At 38.1% G+C, this 16,463-nt stretch overlaps 2 protein-coding genes and 2 non-coding genes across 6 annotated transcripts in view; 1 reads left to right on the top strand and 3 right to left on the bottom strand.

Moving 5' to 3' along the window:
* Dipk1a (divergent protein kinase domain 1A) overlaps positions 1-7,656 on the top strand; it is a 107,111-nt gene extending 99,455 nt beyond the window's left edge. The window contains exons 4-6 of one of the 3 annotated variants that reach the window (XR_013091977.1): positions 2,809-2,985; positions 4,520-4,824; positions 5,624-5,701. Coding sequence is in view for 2 of the 3 variants with exons in the window: in XM_076863474.1 (XP_076719589.1) it covers positions 2,809-2,985; positions 5,624-6,436 (990 nt within the window). In the remaining variant the exon portion in view is untranslated. Of the gene's footprint in view, positions 1-2,808; positions 2,986-4,519; positions 4,825-5,623 lie in introns of all 3 variants that reach the window. The other 2 variants (XM_076863474.1, XM_076863475.1) reach the window with 2 other exon arrangements.
* Positions 7,657-7,850: 194 nt separating this feature from the next.
* Positions 7,851-16,161, bottom strand: Rpl5 (ribosomal protein L5). Its single transcript, XM_076863476.1, has 8 exons — positions 16,064-16,161; positions 14,857-14,926; positions 14,652-14,767; positions 13,285-13,419; positions 11,665-11,867; positions 10,411-10,588; positions 8,468-8,556; positions 7,851-8,017 (listed from the first exon to the last, which is right to left on the bottom strand). The coding sequence occupies exons 1-8, from the start codon at positions 16,064-16,066 to the stop codon at positions 7,918-7,920; spliced, it is 894 nt and encodes a 297-aa protein (XP_076719591.1). The 5' UTR covers positions 16,067-16,161; the 3' UTR covers positions 7,851-7,917.
* LOC143405323 (small nucleolar RNA SNORA66) lies at positions 8,292-8,424 on the bottom strand. The gene has a single exon (XR_013092036.1). It is a non-coding gene; the product is annotated as a small nucleolar RNA SNORA66 (small nucleolar RNA).
* Positions 10,661-10,755, bottom strand: LOC143405321 (small nucleolar RNA SNORD21). Its single transcript, XR_013092034.1, has one exon. It is a non-coding gene; the product is annotated as a small nucleolar RNA SNORD21 (small nucleolar RNA).
* Positions 16,162-16,463: the final 302 nt, after the last annotated feature.

The raw sequence follows: 16,463 nt of genomic DNA, 5'->3' as shown, positions 1-16,463 counted from the left end.
ATGGTAGAGATGCTTTAGAGGAGATGATCAGGGAAGACCTTTCAGAGATAACATATGAGCTCATGCTTGAACAAAGAATTAAATTATAGGCATAGGCTGAGCTAAATCACAAAAGAACCATAAGCAGCTGATAAACATAATGAAAAAAATTTCTACCTCCCCATCAAAGAAATGTAAATAAAAATAGGATGCCATTGGACTGGAATAAGATACAACAAAACTTGGGCAGGGAAAAATTACATTTTTATGTTCATCCTACTTCTAAATTTCCCAGTATGAGTATATATTATTTGTTAGAAATTTTGAATAATTTTCAAGTTGACACTACTAATCATGTATAAGAGGATTTCTGAATGAATCTCCAGCATTTGAGTGTCAGTTGTGTGCCAGGCACTTTTTGATGTATTGGGTGAGACCATCGGGAACAAGACAGACAAAGCCTCTGGCTTTGTGTGCCTTATGTTTTAATGTGAGAGAAGATATCATAAATGAATAAATAGATAATTTAAAAAATAGAAGGAAAGCAAAAGAGAATGAGTTCTAGTGCCTTTAACACGTGGGCCTTTGGGGACACATTCAAACCATAGCATTTTGCTCCTGGCTCCCTAAACGTTCATATCCATCTCCCAATGGGGGATGGGAGAGGACTCTTATTATAGATTGGGGGTTAGAAAAGGCCTTCCTAAGGTGACATTGGCCCTAATAATTGAATGAAATGAAGGAACTGTCCCTATGAAGAACTCAGAGAATACGCTGCAAGTGGAACCAACACACGTGAAACAGATGTGAAGCAGGAAGAAGCTTGGTTGGTTTAGAGAAGAGAAAGACAGCATAGCTCAAAAAATAAAGAACCAGAGAGCAAGTGGTAAAGACTAGGATGGAGAAGTAGACCAGGCCATCTCCAAAGGGGCTTAACAAGCAAAGGAAAGGACTTTGGACTTCATTATAATTGAATTGGGAGTTTAATAGAGGGTTTGAAGAAGGGGCATGATATAATCTGCTTTGTTTGGATTTTTGTTTTGTTTTGTTATTAATTAATATGGTTCTCATTTATTTTTATTTTTTTTATGTAGAAATAAGAGAGGCAGGCTTCCTAGTGGTTAAGACCATAAGCTGTGAGTCCTGACTTCTGGGTTCAAATACTGGCATTGCCACTACTTTTTACCTCCAGATGTTATTTTACCTATCTGCTTCAGTTTCCCCATCAATGAAATGGTAATTATATTACCTACCTCATAGGGTTAGTATAAGTATTAAAATAATACTATAAATTAGTAGACTGTTAGTCTGCTTTCCATTTCTGCAACAAAATACCTCAGATACTCAACTTGAAATAAAGAAAGGATTATTTTTGGCTCAGTTTTAGAGGTTTCAGTCCATGGTAAATTGGCCTCCCTGCTTTTGGGATTGTGGCAAGGCAGTACATCCTTTTGAGAGCACATCACAACAGAATTCATTCACTTCATGACCAAGGAATGGAAAAGCAGAAGAGACTGGTGTCCCATTGAGAGTATATCCCCAATGACTTAATACCACCTATTAGGCCCTATCTCCCCCACCCCATCTTTTTGTGATAGTAGGGATTGAACCCAGGGATGCTGTACCACTGAGCTACTTTCCCAGTCCTTTTTAAATTAAATTAAATTTTTTAAATTTTGAGACAGGATCTTCCTGAGTTGCCAAGGCTGGCCTCAAACTTGCAATCCTTCTGCTTCAGCCTCCTGAGTCAAGATTCTACCACCTCCCAACAGCTCCAGATTGGGGACTAAGCCTTTAACACGTGGGCCTTTGAGGACACATTTAAACCATAGCATTTTGCTCCTGGCTCCCCAAACGTTCATATCCATCTCCCAACGCAGAACACATTCAGACCATCCCGAGTCCCAAAGTCTTCACTGCCTCAGCGTCACTCCACAGTTTCTTCCAGGACATAAACAAATTCAGTTGTGAGCCCCTGTCAAAATAAAAAGTTGCACACTCCCACAATACAATGGCACAGGGTAAATGTTCCCATTCCAAAATGGAAGAATAGGGGAGTAAAAGGAGAGACTGGACCAAAGCAAGACCCAAACCCAGCAGGGCAAACATTAAATCCTACAACTATAGGATTCAGAACACACTGGCAGAATGTGGGCTCCCAAAAGCTTGGGAAGCCCCACCCCACGGCCTTGCTGGTTGCAACCCACGTGGCCATGTTGCCTGCAGCCTCCCTCAGCACACATTCGCCTTCCTGGCATCTCTGTCTGGGGTCTCCCTTGCAGCTTCAGCTTCACTCAGAGCTGCATGCATTTTCCACAGGGACTGCTCATAGGGACTCAGGGACTCCAGCACAACATAAGATGTAGTAAATGCTATATAATGTTAGTTTAATAAATAGATACTTAATAGTGGTTAATTCTGGGGAGTGGAACTAGGGAAATAGAATATGGAAGAATTTTGTTTTTTCCTTCTGTCTTTTTTGACTTTTCAAAAGCTATTTTTAGGCATGCATTACATTCATTTTATTTTTTTAATTCATGTAAGGAAAAATGTCTTTGATTATTTCAGATTTGTAGCTCAGTTTGTTTTGATGCTTGTTTGTGTTTTGTAGAGGAAGAGGACCTTAAAAATATACTGGTATAGGGCTGGGGTTGTGGCTCAGCAGATCACTCGCCTAGCATGGTTGAGGCACTGGGTTCAAGCCTATAAATAAAAATAAAAGCATTGTGTCCACCAACAACTAAAAAAAATTTTTTTAAATATAATGGTATATGTTTTAGAGTTTTCTACTTAGTGTGATACATCTCTTGTCATTCTTTTTTCACAAAGATGTATTTAGGGATTTGGGATAATCTACCAGGTGTTGTGAAATGTCAGATGGAACAAGCTCTTCATCTTGATTTTGGAACTGAGTTGGAGCCAAGAAAAGAAATAGTTCTATTTGATAAGCCAACTAGGGGAACTACTGTACAGAAATTCAAAGAAATGGTCTACAGTCTATTTAAGGTAAGTTTATCTATTCACACATTGCTAGTGTAAAGAAATATTCTTCCAGAAGAATTGGCAGAACCCACCCTAAATCATTAAAATGTTGATATTTGACCTCTATCGGGAACTCCATCCTGAGGAAAAAATTCAGAGAAAGAAAAAAATACACGTTGGAAGATCTTTAATTTAACATTCTTGTAATAGTTTAAAGTGTCCAGGTGTGAGGGGGGAGTTCATTAACTAGTTGTAGTATTATACATTTTGCCACTGAAACTAATACCAGAAAAAGTATAGTAAAATTAGCATACTCTAGGTGGGCTTGGTGACATAGTCCCAGCTACTTGAGAGGCTGAGGTAGGAGGATTGCTTAAGCACAGGGGTTCAAGGCCTGCCTGGACAACATAACAAGATTGTCTCAAAAATAAATAAATAAAATGAGTACACTCTGCTTACAATCTTTTATTATTATTATAATAATATTTAATTTAAAATTTTTTTTCTTTTCATGGAATACATTTTTCACTAGCAACCCCTATGGTTAGAAAAACAATTCATTATTTATAATTTTATATTTGTGTACAGATTATTTTAGGACAAGTAAAACACATTTGAGGATTAAGTCTGTTTAGAATCTGTAATATTCTGACTCATCTGCAAGGAAGGCCTCTCCTCTAACTGGAATTTCTCTAATTTTAGAAGCTCTCCAAGCTTTCTTACCTAGGATTTAGAAATCTGTAATCTGAGACTTTAGCATCTCCTAATTTAAAGTTTCCCTACAACATAAACCATCAGTAGCTGATATCAACAGGGAAGTTTCCAAAAATTGAACCACTATCTAATTTTTTGCAAAGTGTTTACTCATGAATTAATAGTCTTTGCCTTCATTCTTTATTTCCCAAATGCAGAAATATGATCACATATTGATAATAATAAAGCTGAATTCTCTTTAAGAGATTGACATATTAAGCTGAATGCAGTGGTACATGCCTATAATCCCAATGGCTTAGGAGGCTGAGGCAGGAGGATTGCAAGTTCAAAGCCAGCCTCAGCAAAAGAAAGGCACTAAGCAACTCAGTGAGACCCTGTCTCTAAATAAAATACAAAATAGGGCTGGGGATGTGGCTCAGTGGCCAAGTGCCCCTAAATTCAATCTCTGGTACATCCCACTGCACCCCCCCCCACACACACACACAAAGAGAGACAAAGGCAAAAGCTCAAATGTAAAATTTAGTTATACTGTGAGTCTTGTGAACTTGGAGACAACCCCATTAACTCACTAGAATCCAGAATTGGGTCTCAAAATTTCTTGGATATAATTCCTCTCAAACCTTTTCCTCAGCAACTAAATTCTAAAATAGCTATGTGATTAGCTTTGTCCTCTAGTGGATTTGTCTGTTATTTCTTCCTTATTGTGAGCTGAATGGCATAACAAAGCAGAGGCAAATGGGGCATATAATCAGTTCATAAAATTAAGTCATATAAACAAGGCATATTATCAAGTCATAAAATTAAGTATAATCAGAGTTTCTACAGCATGGCAACAACTTTGCAGATGCCCACATCTTGATAGCTGAAATAATAAAGCTCCGCAAAGGCTAAAGCTGAGAGTGCCAAAAGGCCTGCCTTGGCAGCTTTCCGGGATTCATCCCCATGAACATAGTAACAACTTGTCCAAGGCCCCTGTGACTGTGGAGAGTGAGGACTGCAGCCAAGGCGTAGTCCACTGTGGAGCAAGAATTCAAATATGCAGCTGGAAGCAGGCCCAAGACCCAGACACTTGACAGCCCTCTCACTAGTTCAATGAAGAAAATGGCAGTTTGGTAACAGGTGAATGTGTGTGTTCTACTCCAACTTGAGGTAGGTTGGTCCTGGGGAAATGCTAGCACATGAGCAGGTCTGACTGCTGGGGTTCAGAGAACAGAGGTCGGCCTCCTTGAGTACCGCTGAGGATACCCATACAATATTTTTTTTTTTTTTTAGAAATGGAACTCAAATTACTAATTCTTTACTCTATGTGGCCATTTTACAATTCCTTTTTAAATTTAAAGAAACATTAATACAAGACAATATAATAATGAAAATATTTGCAGTATTGGAAATAATTTATTTTTCTCATCTCTATTGCTCTTTTCACTCAGAAGCTTTCTTTTCTTTGGCTATTTATATGCATTTCAGATTATTTTATCCCAGAGAACCTTAACAAAAACTTTTAAACCTCTATTATTAGAACAATTATAGTTAGAACAAAATGATTCTGTTAATATGATAAATACAAAATAGATGAAAATAATTTTCACTCTTATAACTTTGATCTGAGTTCATTACAATGTAATTTGGAAAGTTAATGTATGAATAAGACAAGGGATAATTACTTCGTGTCTTGGTTCAACTATCTGAAGGTTCTAAGGCCCGGGGAGTTAGGGTGGCCATTTCTTAACAAAGATATCCTTAAAATGCTTTTACTGTAGTTACATAAAACATGTTACATAAATTATCATAAGTATTTGGAGATGTAACATATTAAGGTCCTTTATGGGGATTCAATAGTAAGATTATTACGAGCATAGTAATAATGCCCATAGAGAAAATTATTATGTTGCATAAGGTTATATTTTTCTTTCCTTCTGTATAATTTGCCAAATTCTTGTCTTAACAGGCAAAATTGGGTGACCAAGGAAACCTTTCTGAACTGGTTAATCTCATCCTAACAGTGGCTGATGGAGACAAAGATGGCCAGGTTTCCTTAGGAGAAGCAAAGTCAGCATGGGCACTTCTTCAGTTAAATGAATTTCTTCTCATGGTGATACTTCAAGATAAAGAACATACCCCCAAACTAATGGGATTCTGTGGTGACCTTTATGTGATGGAAAGTGTTGAATATACCTCTCTTTATGGAGTAAGCCTTCCATGGGTCATTGAACTTTTTATTCCATCTGGGTTCAGAAGAAGTATGGATCAATTGTTCACACCATCATGGCCGAGAAAGGCTAAAATAGCCATAGGACTTCTAGAATTTGTGGAAGATGTTTTCCATGGCCCCTATGGAAACTTCCTCATGTGTGATACTAGTGCCAAAAATCTAGGATATAATGAAAAGTATGATTTGAAAATGGTGGATATGAGAAAAATTGTGCCAGAGACAAACCTGAAAGAACTTATTAAGGATCGTCACTGTGAATCTGATCTGGACTGTGTCTATGGCACGGATTGTAGAACTAGCTGTGATCAGAATACAATGAAATGTACTTCAGAAGTAATACAACCAAACTTGGCAAAAGCCTGTCAGTTACTCAAAGACTACCTATTGCGTGGTGCTCCAAGTGAAATTCGTGAAGAATTAGAAAAACAGCTTTATTCTTGTATCGCTCTCAAAGTCACAGCAAATCAAATGGAAATGGAACATTCTTTGATACTAAATAATCTAAAAACATTATTGTGGAAGAAAATTTCGTACACAAATGACTCTTAGTTCATTTGGACATTGTTACCATTGTAGGAAACACTGTCTCAAGAACAATTTTGAGCATTTTAAGAATGGCTTCTGATTCAGAGATCCCCTTTCCTGGGCCAGAGTGCCATCATCAAAATATGTGATTATTACAGTAATGGCAGGAGGTATAGGATCAACATACTCAAAAAAGATTTCATTCCTGCCCTTTTAGAAGCCCTTTTACATTTCCCCAGTACATTCACTGTATAACTATTTTGACTAATGACTTAAAAAAAAAAAAATGCTGTGAAAAGCCTCATTCCATAAACATCAACAGTGGGTGTTTTGTAGATTTATGTTAGCCAAAATACCATTGCTAAAACATTGTTTGCGTTGAAGCTGTTTAAAAAATTTATACGTGAATTTACTAATGTCTTAGCATGGTAAAGTTTGCACACTAACACAAATTAAGATTGCAAAAATAAGATTATTCCTTTTAAAAAAAATGTTGGGTTAGTAGCATGGTTTGTTGTATTGTAGACACTCTTTAACCTCAAAACATCAAATGTATAGCTGAAGTGGCTTTTAACTTCAGGAAGTATACTACTTGACAACATGCAGGTACTTTTAATGGCCGAAACTGAATTTCATTATCCTAAAGATTTTTGATGGGTCCATCTTATTATCAACCAGCCAACTAAGCCCTTTAAAACTGGGGTGGGGATGTAGCTGTGTTTGAGCACTTTCCCAGCATTGCATGAGGCCCCAGTTCCAGAAAACAAAACTAAAAAGAAATCTCACGGTAAAGGTAAATAATGTGTGGTGAAAACAGGACCATTATGAGCAAGAGATGATGAAAGACAGTTTAATAATAGTTTTTCTATTTTCAAATAGTATTTCCTGTGGGCCACAGGGCTATTTCTTTAAGACGCATGTATATTGATCTACCCAATGTTTTTTTCCCCATGTAAACTTGATATGCAAGGCCTAATATCTGATCCTCTCTTTTTCATATGTACATTCAAATCTGGCATGTACCCTTCAACCAACCAAAAGTGAAGCACCTCATTTTGGTGAAGAGACCCAGTGTTTTCTGCTCAAAGGTTTAAGTTGGTTAATGTGTCAGATCTGTGACTTTATTGGCATTCTCAAAATTTAAAACCATGGATTAGCACCAGTTTTGTTGGCTTTAAGATTGTATACTTAAAGTATGTTTTCGTCCCACTAATTATCTGGTTATAATAAATGGACAGAAGAAATATTTTTTACTGATTATTGTTGGTCTGTTGCTTGAGAAGGCGGTGGTATGAACTCTTGTTGGGAGTCCACACACAAGATAACTTTTTCCGGAAAAAGCTACATACAAGTGGTTTTTTCAAAAAACTGTAAAATCCTTTGCTTTTGTATTTCAGGTTATTTCCTATAGTTTCATAACAAGAGCTCAACACAGAAATAACTGCTGGTTCAATAAGTTTATTATCTGTATCTGAAAAAACTTCATAGAAAAACTGTTGTTTGGTTTAGCTCTCAGCAGCCCGTTCCTGAGCTCTGAGGAAGCTTGCCTTCTTTTGAGCTACCCGATCTTTCTTCTGGGCAAGGGACATTTTAGGACGGTTCCACCTGCAAAAAAGTGAAATAGGAATATAAATTTTTAAAACCAAACACTTTGTGATCAGATGGAGGCTGAATAATCCAATTTCTAATGCATGTACTTATATATGTTCTTTAGCTAACTTTCCCAAATGACAACTTTTATGATATGATCCTATTATTGTGGTATCAAAAAAAATTGAACAATGGCTAGGTGATCATTAGGGACTATTTCTCATTCTATTTAAATATCAAAAAGGGACTCTTTAGGTAGTCAATAATAAATACAATAACTGGTATTTACAACTGTACGAAGATAGAATGGGCCACCTCAGTAGCTTCTGAGGCTAATACATTCCTATCACCACAATTACTTTAGCAAACCTGGTTCCCTTAGCTTCTGCCATATCACGCAGAGCTAGTGATCGAGTTTGCACAACTTCACTGAAAGTCTGATCCACAAGACAAAACAAGACATACCTCTTCTTTTTAACTTCTCTCTTGGGCTTTTTCTCATAGACTGGATTCTCTCGTATAGCAGAATGAGCTTTCTTATACATTTCCTCCATCTGAAACAAAGGAAAGCAAACAGTACTTGGTTTCATTTCATATGCCCTACTATATTAATGTACAGTAGCACTCCACTATTTGCTCTACTTTGTCCTTTTAAGTCAGATTCCAAAAAAAAAAAAAAAAAAAAAAACACCTAAGTCAATGTTGATTCCTGCTTCAATTCCTAAATGTAATCGTAACAAATCCTTTGTGTTTACCCTATGCACCATATATGGACATATTCACAAAACACAATCTGCATTTATTCCTAAGTAATTCAGTCATACTTTCGGAATCACAATAGAACAGTGTTGTTGTTGTTGTTTTCGAAGGGGGGGGGGTAGCACCCACACTATACTCCTCATTCAATATATTTGCCCTAAATTCTTGGACTGGACACCGGGGACTAAAAAACAACTACCATATTCTTCTGTCACCCCACATTTCCCAGATTTACAATTTCCATCATTACCTGATAGGTCTTTCAAAGAATTCTCAGACTTATGTATTCACTATTACCAATCACTAGTATCTGGCAGTAATATAAAGTCTCTAGAACTTTCAAAGAGGCTTGAAATTCTCTAGAATACACTGAAAAACTAGTTAGGTTTCTTATTGGATGAAACTAATGAAAATGCTCCAATACTACAACTCTCTGAACATCTAATAACAATCATGGTTTCCTAAAGAATGGTGATGATGATTCCATGTATTTAGCATGAATGAGAACATGGACATCCTTAGTACCACATTAAAAAAACAGTCAAGGTAATCCAGGTCTTACTAAGGCAGAGAAAATGATTATATATGCACTTGTAGAAAATTTGGCAAGAGAAAAAAAAATGCACACTGCATGTGAGACTGCTCAACTACCTAAATCTATTTCAAAATTTAATTTCTCTACCTCTTTTAAGCACTATTACAACTGTTCACTGTTTAGAGCCCATGCTTAGCAATGACAAGGACCTGGGGTCTAATCCCCAGTACCACACACACCCAAAAGGAGGTAGCTGAAAAGGTACACTAGCCAAAGAGCTGTCTGCCATTAAGTATGGCATAGAATAGCATTAAAAAATAAATATCAAAGAACAGATGGGGAGGGGTCTAAATAGTTTTAAACCAGTCTCAAAGTAAAACTATTCCTGATTCTTTTTTTTTTAATATTTTATTTACATTTTAGTTTTTGGCAGACACAACATCTTTGTTTGTATGTGGTGCTGAGGATCGAACCCGGGCCGCACCCATGCCAGGCGAGTGCGCTACCGCTTGAGCCACATCCCCAGCCCCTCCTGATCCTTTTTTTACCCCCCTCAAAAACTCAAGCTATGTGTTTATTATGCCTTAGACTGTGGTCCAAAGCATATAAATAGGAAGTGATCTTTTCCTCAATAATGACTTTTTAAAAATTTTCATGCCCAAAGCAGCACCAAAACAGAATAAGGTACTAACACAAATTACTTGGCCCAATATACTTGTAAATAATTTTAGTTATAACAGCTTTAGAGTAACATGATTCATATTCTACATTTTCACTTAATTTCAAAACTGGGACTACAGTATTTAATCGAACAGTCAAGGTCAAAAAAAGGCAACACAAGTTTTAGATACTTCAAGCCTACTACACTTAAACGTCTAAAAGATTCCCAAGATATGTCAAGTTCAGCTCATTACATGTATTATTCAATCTCACCTGTTAATCTACTCTCATTAATATTCTAATTCCATTTTAAGAAAAGCTAATTGGAATCTATCTACACCTATAAAATCACTAGCCTGAAATATACCTATATTAAGAACCTAAACCAAAAACAAGTAGTAAACTTTGTTCTATAAATTAACCAAGAAAGGCCAAACTTCGGTAAATTTCTTACCATGTCAGGGGTAACGTTGTTCTTTATATACTGAGAAAACTGTTTCTTGTAAGCATCTTCATCTTCTTCCATTAGATAGCGCATGTAATCTGCAACATTCTGACCCATAATGTGCTTCCGATGTACTTCTGCATTGAACTCCTTGCTTTCAGAATCATAACCAGGGAATCGTTTGGTACTAAAATAAAGTTTTTTATATTTTAGTATAGATTAACTGAAATTTGTTCACCCACAGGAATTCATTTCAGTAGCTGCCATCAGTCCCGTCTTGAAACAATTATTGCATCATATGCAACCAAAGGACCAACTACTGACTGCTCAGTTAGTGGGATATCATCATTCAGCAGCTCATCTGTGAATTCCAAAGAAATTCATACCACAAACACCTTTTTTTGGGAGACACTGCCCAGACTGGTCTTAAAACTCCTGGGCTCAAGTACTCCCCTGCCTGTATCCCAAGTAGCCTGGACTAAGTGCCCCACCCTACTCAGTGACAAATGCCTTTAAACTGTATCAAGGCTTTCTGTTAATAGTTGTTCTCCTACATATTACCATGGAAAGCAATTTCAAAACGTATCCACCAAATCCTATAATTTCAAGGTACCTCAGGATAAGGGAGGAATAGGTGACTTGTCCAGGATCACAATTAATGAAATCATCTAATGAGAATACAACTGGTACACTTGCACTTCACTAGCTTCTTTTTAATAGTGAGGCTTGACTATTGTAGACAGAATGAATGCAGGACCTTATGCACTCAGCTATATCCACAGCCCTATTTAATTCTGAGACAGGGTCTAGGTTTCCCAGGCTGGCCCTGAACCTGCAAATTCTACTAAGAGCTGGGCTTACAGATATGTACTACCACACACACCCAGTTTTAGTTCAATTTTAATTTAGGCTTATCCCCCAAAATAAATAAAATGTATAAAATAAAAGTGAAACAAATTTCGGGGGGGGGGGGGGAGGAGGAGGAGGAAAATAAATGGAGTTGCTCATTTCTAATCAAATCAAGTCATGCAAAAGATAAGATTAGTGATTTCCATACCACTTATTAGCCTCAAAGCCCTGGACAAATCACTGTTTCTGAGTCTCGGTCTCATCATTTATAAAATGTTAGGAATCCTTCCTGCAGAGTACCTAGCATAGAGCAGGCATTCAATGATAGCAACTTTATTGATCTGATAATCTCCACCACCCAGTTAAACACAGGAAAGTATTACTTATACGTGAGGTCTTGAATACTATTATTACCTATGGGGGATAGACAAGCCTCCATCCACAGCTCCCTTCAGGGCCCCAAAAACTTTATTGCCAGTTGTAGTTCTAGCAAGGCCTGCATCCAAATAGCAGGTGAAGGCACCAGGTTGACCATCAATGCTTTCCACATTGTATTCATCTCCAGTCACCTCCACTTGGCCTTCATAAATCTTGTCCATACCAAACCTATTGAGAAGCTATTAACAAAGAAGTTATTGTAAAAATATATGACTGTTTTTAATAGAGTCAAATCATTCTAAAAATATTTCATATCCCAACTACATAATACTTAATTTGATCCTTACATGAGGAACTGACCCCCAATTTCTTCAGACATGCCTGGCTATAAGAAGTCAACATTAGGGGCTGGGATTGTGGCTCAGTGGCAAAGCATTTGCCTAGCATGTGTGAGGCACTGGGTTTGATCCTCAGCACCACATATAATAAAAAATAAAGGTACATTAACAACTAAAAAAGGTACATAACAACTAAAGGTACATTAACAACTAATTTTTTTTTTAAAAAAAGTCAACATCAAAAGTTATCACTTTTAACTTAATTGAAATAAAATTTTTAGGGGTAGGATACTGGGCTAAAGGGAACATGTTTTGTGGCTTTACTGTCCAACTACATTATTTTAATTTGGGCCACTCTTCTGCTGGTGGTCATCTAGCTACATTTTCACCATAAACAGTGGCTTTTGCACCAAGTTGCTCTCATATATAATGACCATGTGACGCCTACTAAACATGTATATAACCAGTGAAGATATGGGGTCTCAACTACATTGCAAAACAAAGTCAGTAACTGAAATAATAAAAAAAAGCAAAATAACATTTGTATTGCCTACTACCACTAATATATAGTGAATGCTAAAAACGCTAAAGATACCATCTCTCAAATTTTAAGGTACACCCATCAAATGATCCTGTCAAAATAAAGATTCTGAGAGTCTAGAGAGGAACCCCCACAAGTCTTATTTTTAATGTATGCTGATGGTCCAAAGACGTATACTTGAGTAATGAGGATCTTTGGTAGATAATTTAAGTAGCCACTAGCCACAAGTAGCTTTTCAAATTCAAATTAAAAATTCAGTTCCTCTGTGCTGGGGATGTGGCTCAAGCAGTAGCACTGCTCGCCTGGCATGCGTGTGGCCTGGGTTCGTTCCTCAGCACCACATACAAAGATGTTGTGTCTGCCGAAAAACTAAAAACTAAATATTAAAAATTCTCTCTCAAAAAAAAATTCAGTTCCTCGGTAGCACTAGCCACATATCAAGTGTTCAACAACCACAGGCTAGTGACTACATACATCACAAGACAGCAAATTATAGATGTCCCACCATTACAGACAATTCTGAACAGAGCTCATCTAGCTATACCCACAATGAGGCTGAAAACAGAATAACCACCTCGCGATTATCAGAAATGCAGTTATTTCAATCAAACTTTGTATTTATAAAATCATCTTCCCTACTGACAACCTTGTAAACCACAGAACAGCCAGCACTGTCCTGAAGCCATAGCTCAGAGTCTTTTACTCATGTGCAAACACTGAATACAATCAAAACAAACCAACCCCAAAGAACATCTATTAAAGTCATCTTGTACATACCCTGCGGGCCAGCAGCAGGCCAGTACAATATGCTGCAGCATAATTTGTTAGGCCAACTTTCACACCATATTTTGGTAGTTCATGTGCATATGCCGCGCAGACTATCATATCCCCTTCTATACGGGCATAAGCAATCTACAGTAAGAGAAAAATCAGGTTAGTATTTTGCTACTTTGACTTTTCATTGTTGTCCTAAATGCCTTCTTTTTCAAAAGAAATTCAATGGACATAGATCTGCACCTTTAAAAAAGTTTGTTAAGGGTCGTAGCTCAGTGGTAAAGCACTTGCCCCACAAGTGAGACCCTGAGTTTGTTCCTTAGCACCACATAAAAATAAATAAAGATAGTGTCTATCTACAACTAAAAAAATATTTAAAAAAGGTTAAACCTACTCACCTCTACAATTTATGACTTGTTCAACTATGTAAGTGGCAAGCAGCTGTCATAGTATATGTGTACTACTGTCACAGTATGTTAAGACTATAACTATCCAAATATTAGAATATTTTTGGAATAAGTCATACTATAGTTCCCTACTTTTACCGATTAAAAAGAATCCTAGCTGGTTAATTAGAGGTACTTAAAAAAAAAAGTCAATGAGAAGCCAGGTGCAGTGGTGCATGCCTGCAATCCCCAACAACTTGGAAGGCTGAGGCAGGAGGATCACCTGAGTCCAGCCAGGAGTTCAAGGCACACCTGGGCAACTTAATGACAGCCTGTTGTCTCAAAATAAATTTCTTATAAAGATTTAGGGATACATCTCAGTGATACAGCACTTGCCCAGTATGTACAAGGCCCTGTATTCTATCCCAAGTATCCCCCCACATATAAATGTTCCCTAGTTGTAAAAGTCCTGAACACTGGACTCCAGGAACTACATTTTAAAGATCTTTTAAGCAAGACATTTTGGTACATTTTATTAAAACCTATTTCAAACAATAAGCAGAAATAAAAACAATCTTGGGTTTCACTTAACTCTTACAATGAGTTAAACAGCATGTAAGGTCATATAACATGAGTCAGGATTTAGTCTGGAACTGGGATGGCAAGAAACTTCTACTTGTATCATGTATTTCCCCACCCCATACAACAGGTTTCTCTAAGTCTTTTTCCCAAATTAGAAAATGGAAATACAATTAAACCGGGTCAAGTTTTCCAAAGACTCCCAAATTTGCGTGTGTATGTGTGTTTTAGTATCAGTTTCCTACTATCTCACTCTATTACTATTAAAAGGAATCAAACTATTCAGTGTTTCTGGAGGCACAAAAATGGCCCTTTAACCTATGTGCTTTGCTTCCCAAGGACAATTTCTCTAGCACAGTGAAAAAAGATTTATCACCCGCAGCCTGATCCTAAGTTACAACTTACCTGGCAAATGATATCTCTGTTAGTTACACGAACTATCATTCTGTATTTGGGTGTGTTGTACTTATTTTTGTCCTGGATCACCAAGCGTTTCCGAGCATAGTAATCAGTTTTGCCCTCTGAAAGAAAAACCATAATAACTTAAGAAGGAATATTCCATTACAAAGCAGATTCTTTTAATACTGAAAACATGAAAAACTGCCCATACCTCGTCGTCTTCTAAATTTCACTTGGTATCTCTTAAAGTAGGCCTTATTCTTCACAACTTTAACAAACCCCTTAAAGAAAAACAAACAAAAAAGAATGTTTTTAAAACTTAAATGTTTTAGACTATGACACTTTAAACACGAATTAACCATGTACTTCAAAAGCAAATCCATACAACTGTCAACTTTCATAGCATCTCACACTTTTCAAACCAATTGAAGTAACACTTTTTCTTCTGCTTTCCATCTGTCACAAACTGATAGAAAATAAACCATTACACAAAAATGCAAGCTTCAATTAGATTCAACAGGTACAAGATCTTGTAACATTACTTTTAAAAGTTTTAAAATGCCTATCACAATTTCTGCACTTGTTCCCTCACATCCTAATACCATCCAATCACCGCACCCCACTTTTGGGAAGCACTGCTCCACAACAATCAGCAATGCCTGAATACTGAGCATCTCACTTCGAAAACCTAATCTCAAATAATTACAACTCTCTCACTTCATCTGTGCCTTCTTGAAAAGCCTAAACCGGCTGCCATGATACTTAACCCGGTAACAGCACAGGTGTCCCCTTAGAACAACACTCCACCCCACCTTTGTGGACAGGGCCCTGTCCCTGAAAACTAGGACTAGCAAGGAAAGGAGTGTTCCAAACTAAATGAGCTCCCTTCCGGGATCCAAGGGCCACCACGGCCTCCAAGCTCCACTGACAGTTCTGGCTTAAAAGTTACTTCCCCGGTCCAGGAGCAGAAGCTTTCTAAAAGACAGACCAAATACGACGCTTTCCTGAAAAACCTACGACTCAGCTGATGGCCAAGCGAGGGTGCAACGACTTGCAGCCCGCCTCCGCTCCGGCATCGCCCAGCTAGCCTGGAGCCCAGTGCATGCCAATTCCCCCACTGCAGGCTGCTGGTGCCCCTTGAGACTAGCCGACACTCTCCCAGAAGTCTACCAAATTTACCCCACTCCCAATCCGGGGCTCCAACGCGGTAAACCCTCTTCACCAACCCCTCCCCCCAGTACGCGCTCTGGGCGGCAGCCATTAAGGCCACGCTGGGAGCCACAGTATGAGCACTGTAGTGCCGAGAATCTAATGCCATCCGTCCCCTACGCCGCGCAAGACGCGCCCTAGGCTGGCGTTCCAGCGAGAAAATGGAGCCCCCATTCATCCGGAGTCCTGAGATTGAGGTACCCACTCACCATCCTGCGGGACAGAGACACAGGTCCGCGGATCCACACAGACCTGCAGGCCCAACAGCGCTACAGGGGAGAAAAGGCCGAAGCTCCTGCGCAAGCGCAGTATGTAGCGCTGATGAGTATGCGTGAGACGTGTGGAAGAGAGAGGGCTTCCAGCTACAAGGTGTGTGGTATGCCGCCCCCTGCTGGCTGGAGGATCTGTGCTGGACATTCCCTTGTCAAACCCCTGAGTGCCGCCGGCTCCCAACTCTATGCTTAGGGATGGAGGTGAGTATGAACTTGGGAGGATTACATGAGGCTTTCGCCTTTTTTTTTTTTTTTTCTTTTCTAGAGCATTTTATTAAAACAAATACATTACATTTCTAAGAAGGAAAAAAATTAAGTTAAATAAAATGAATTTTTC

Source organism: Callospermophilus lateralis, chromosome 7, assembly GCF_048772815.1.
Source record: "Callospermophilus lateralis isolate mCalLat2 chromosome 7, mCalLat2.hap1, whole genome shotgun sequence".
In the NCBI taxonomy this organism is placed as follows: domain Eukaryota; kingdom Metazoa; phylum Chordata; class Mammalia; order Rodentia; family Sciuridae; genus Callospermophilus; species Callospermophilus lateralis.
Note: the sequence above shows the minus strand (reverse complement) of the source record. Positions and strands in the feature narration are given on the sequence as shown.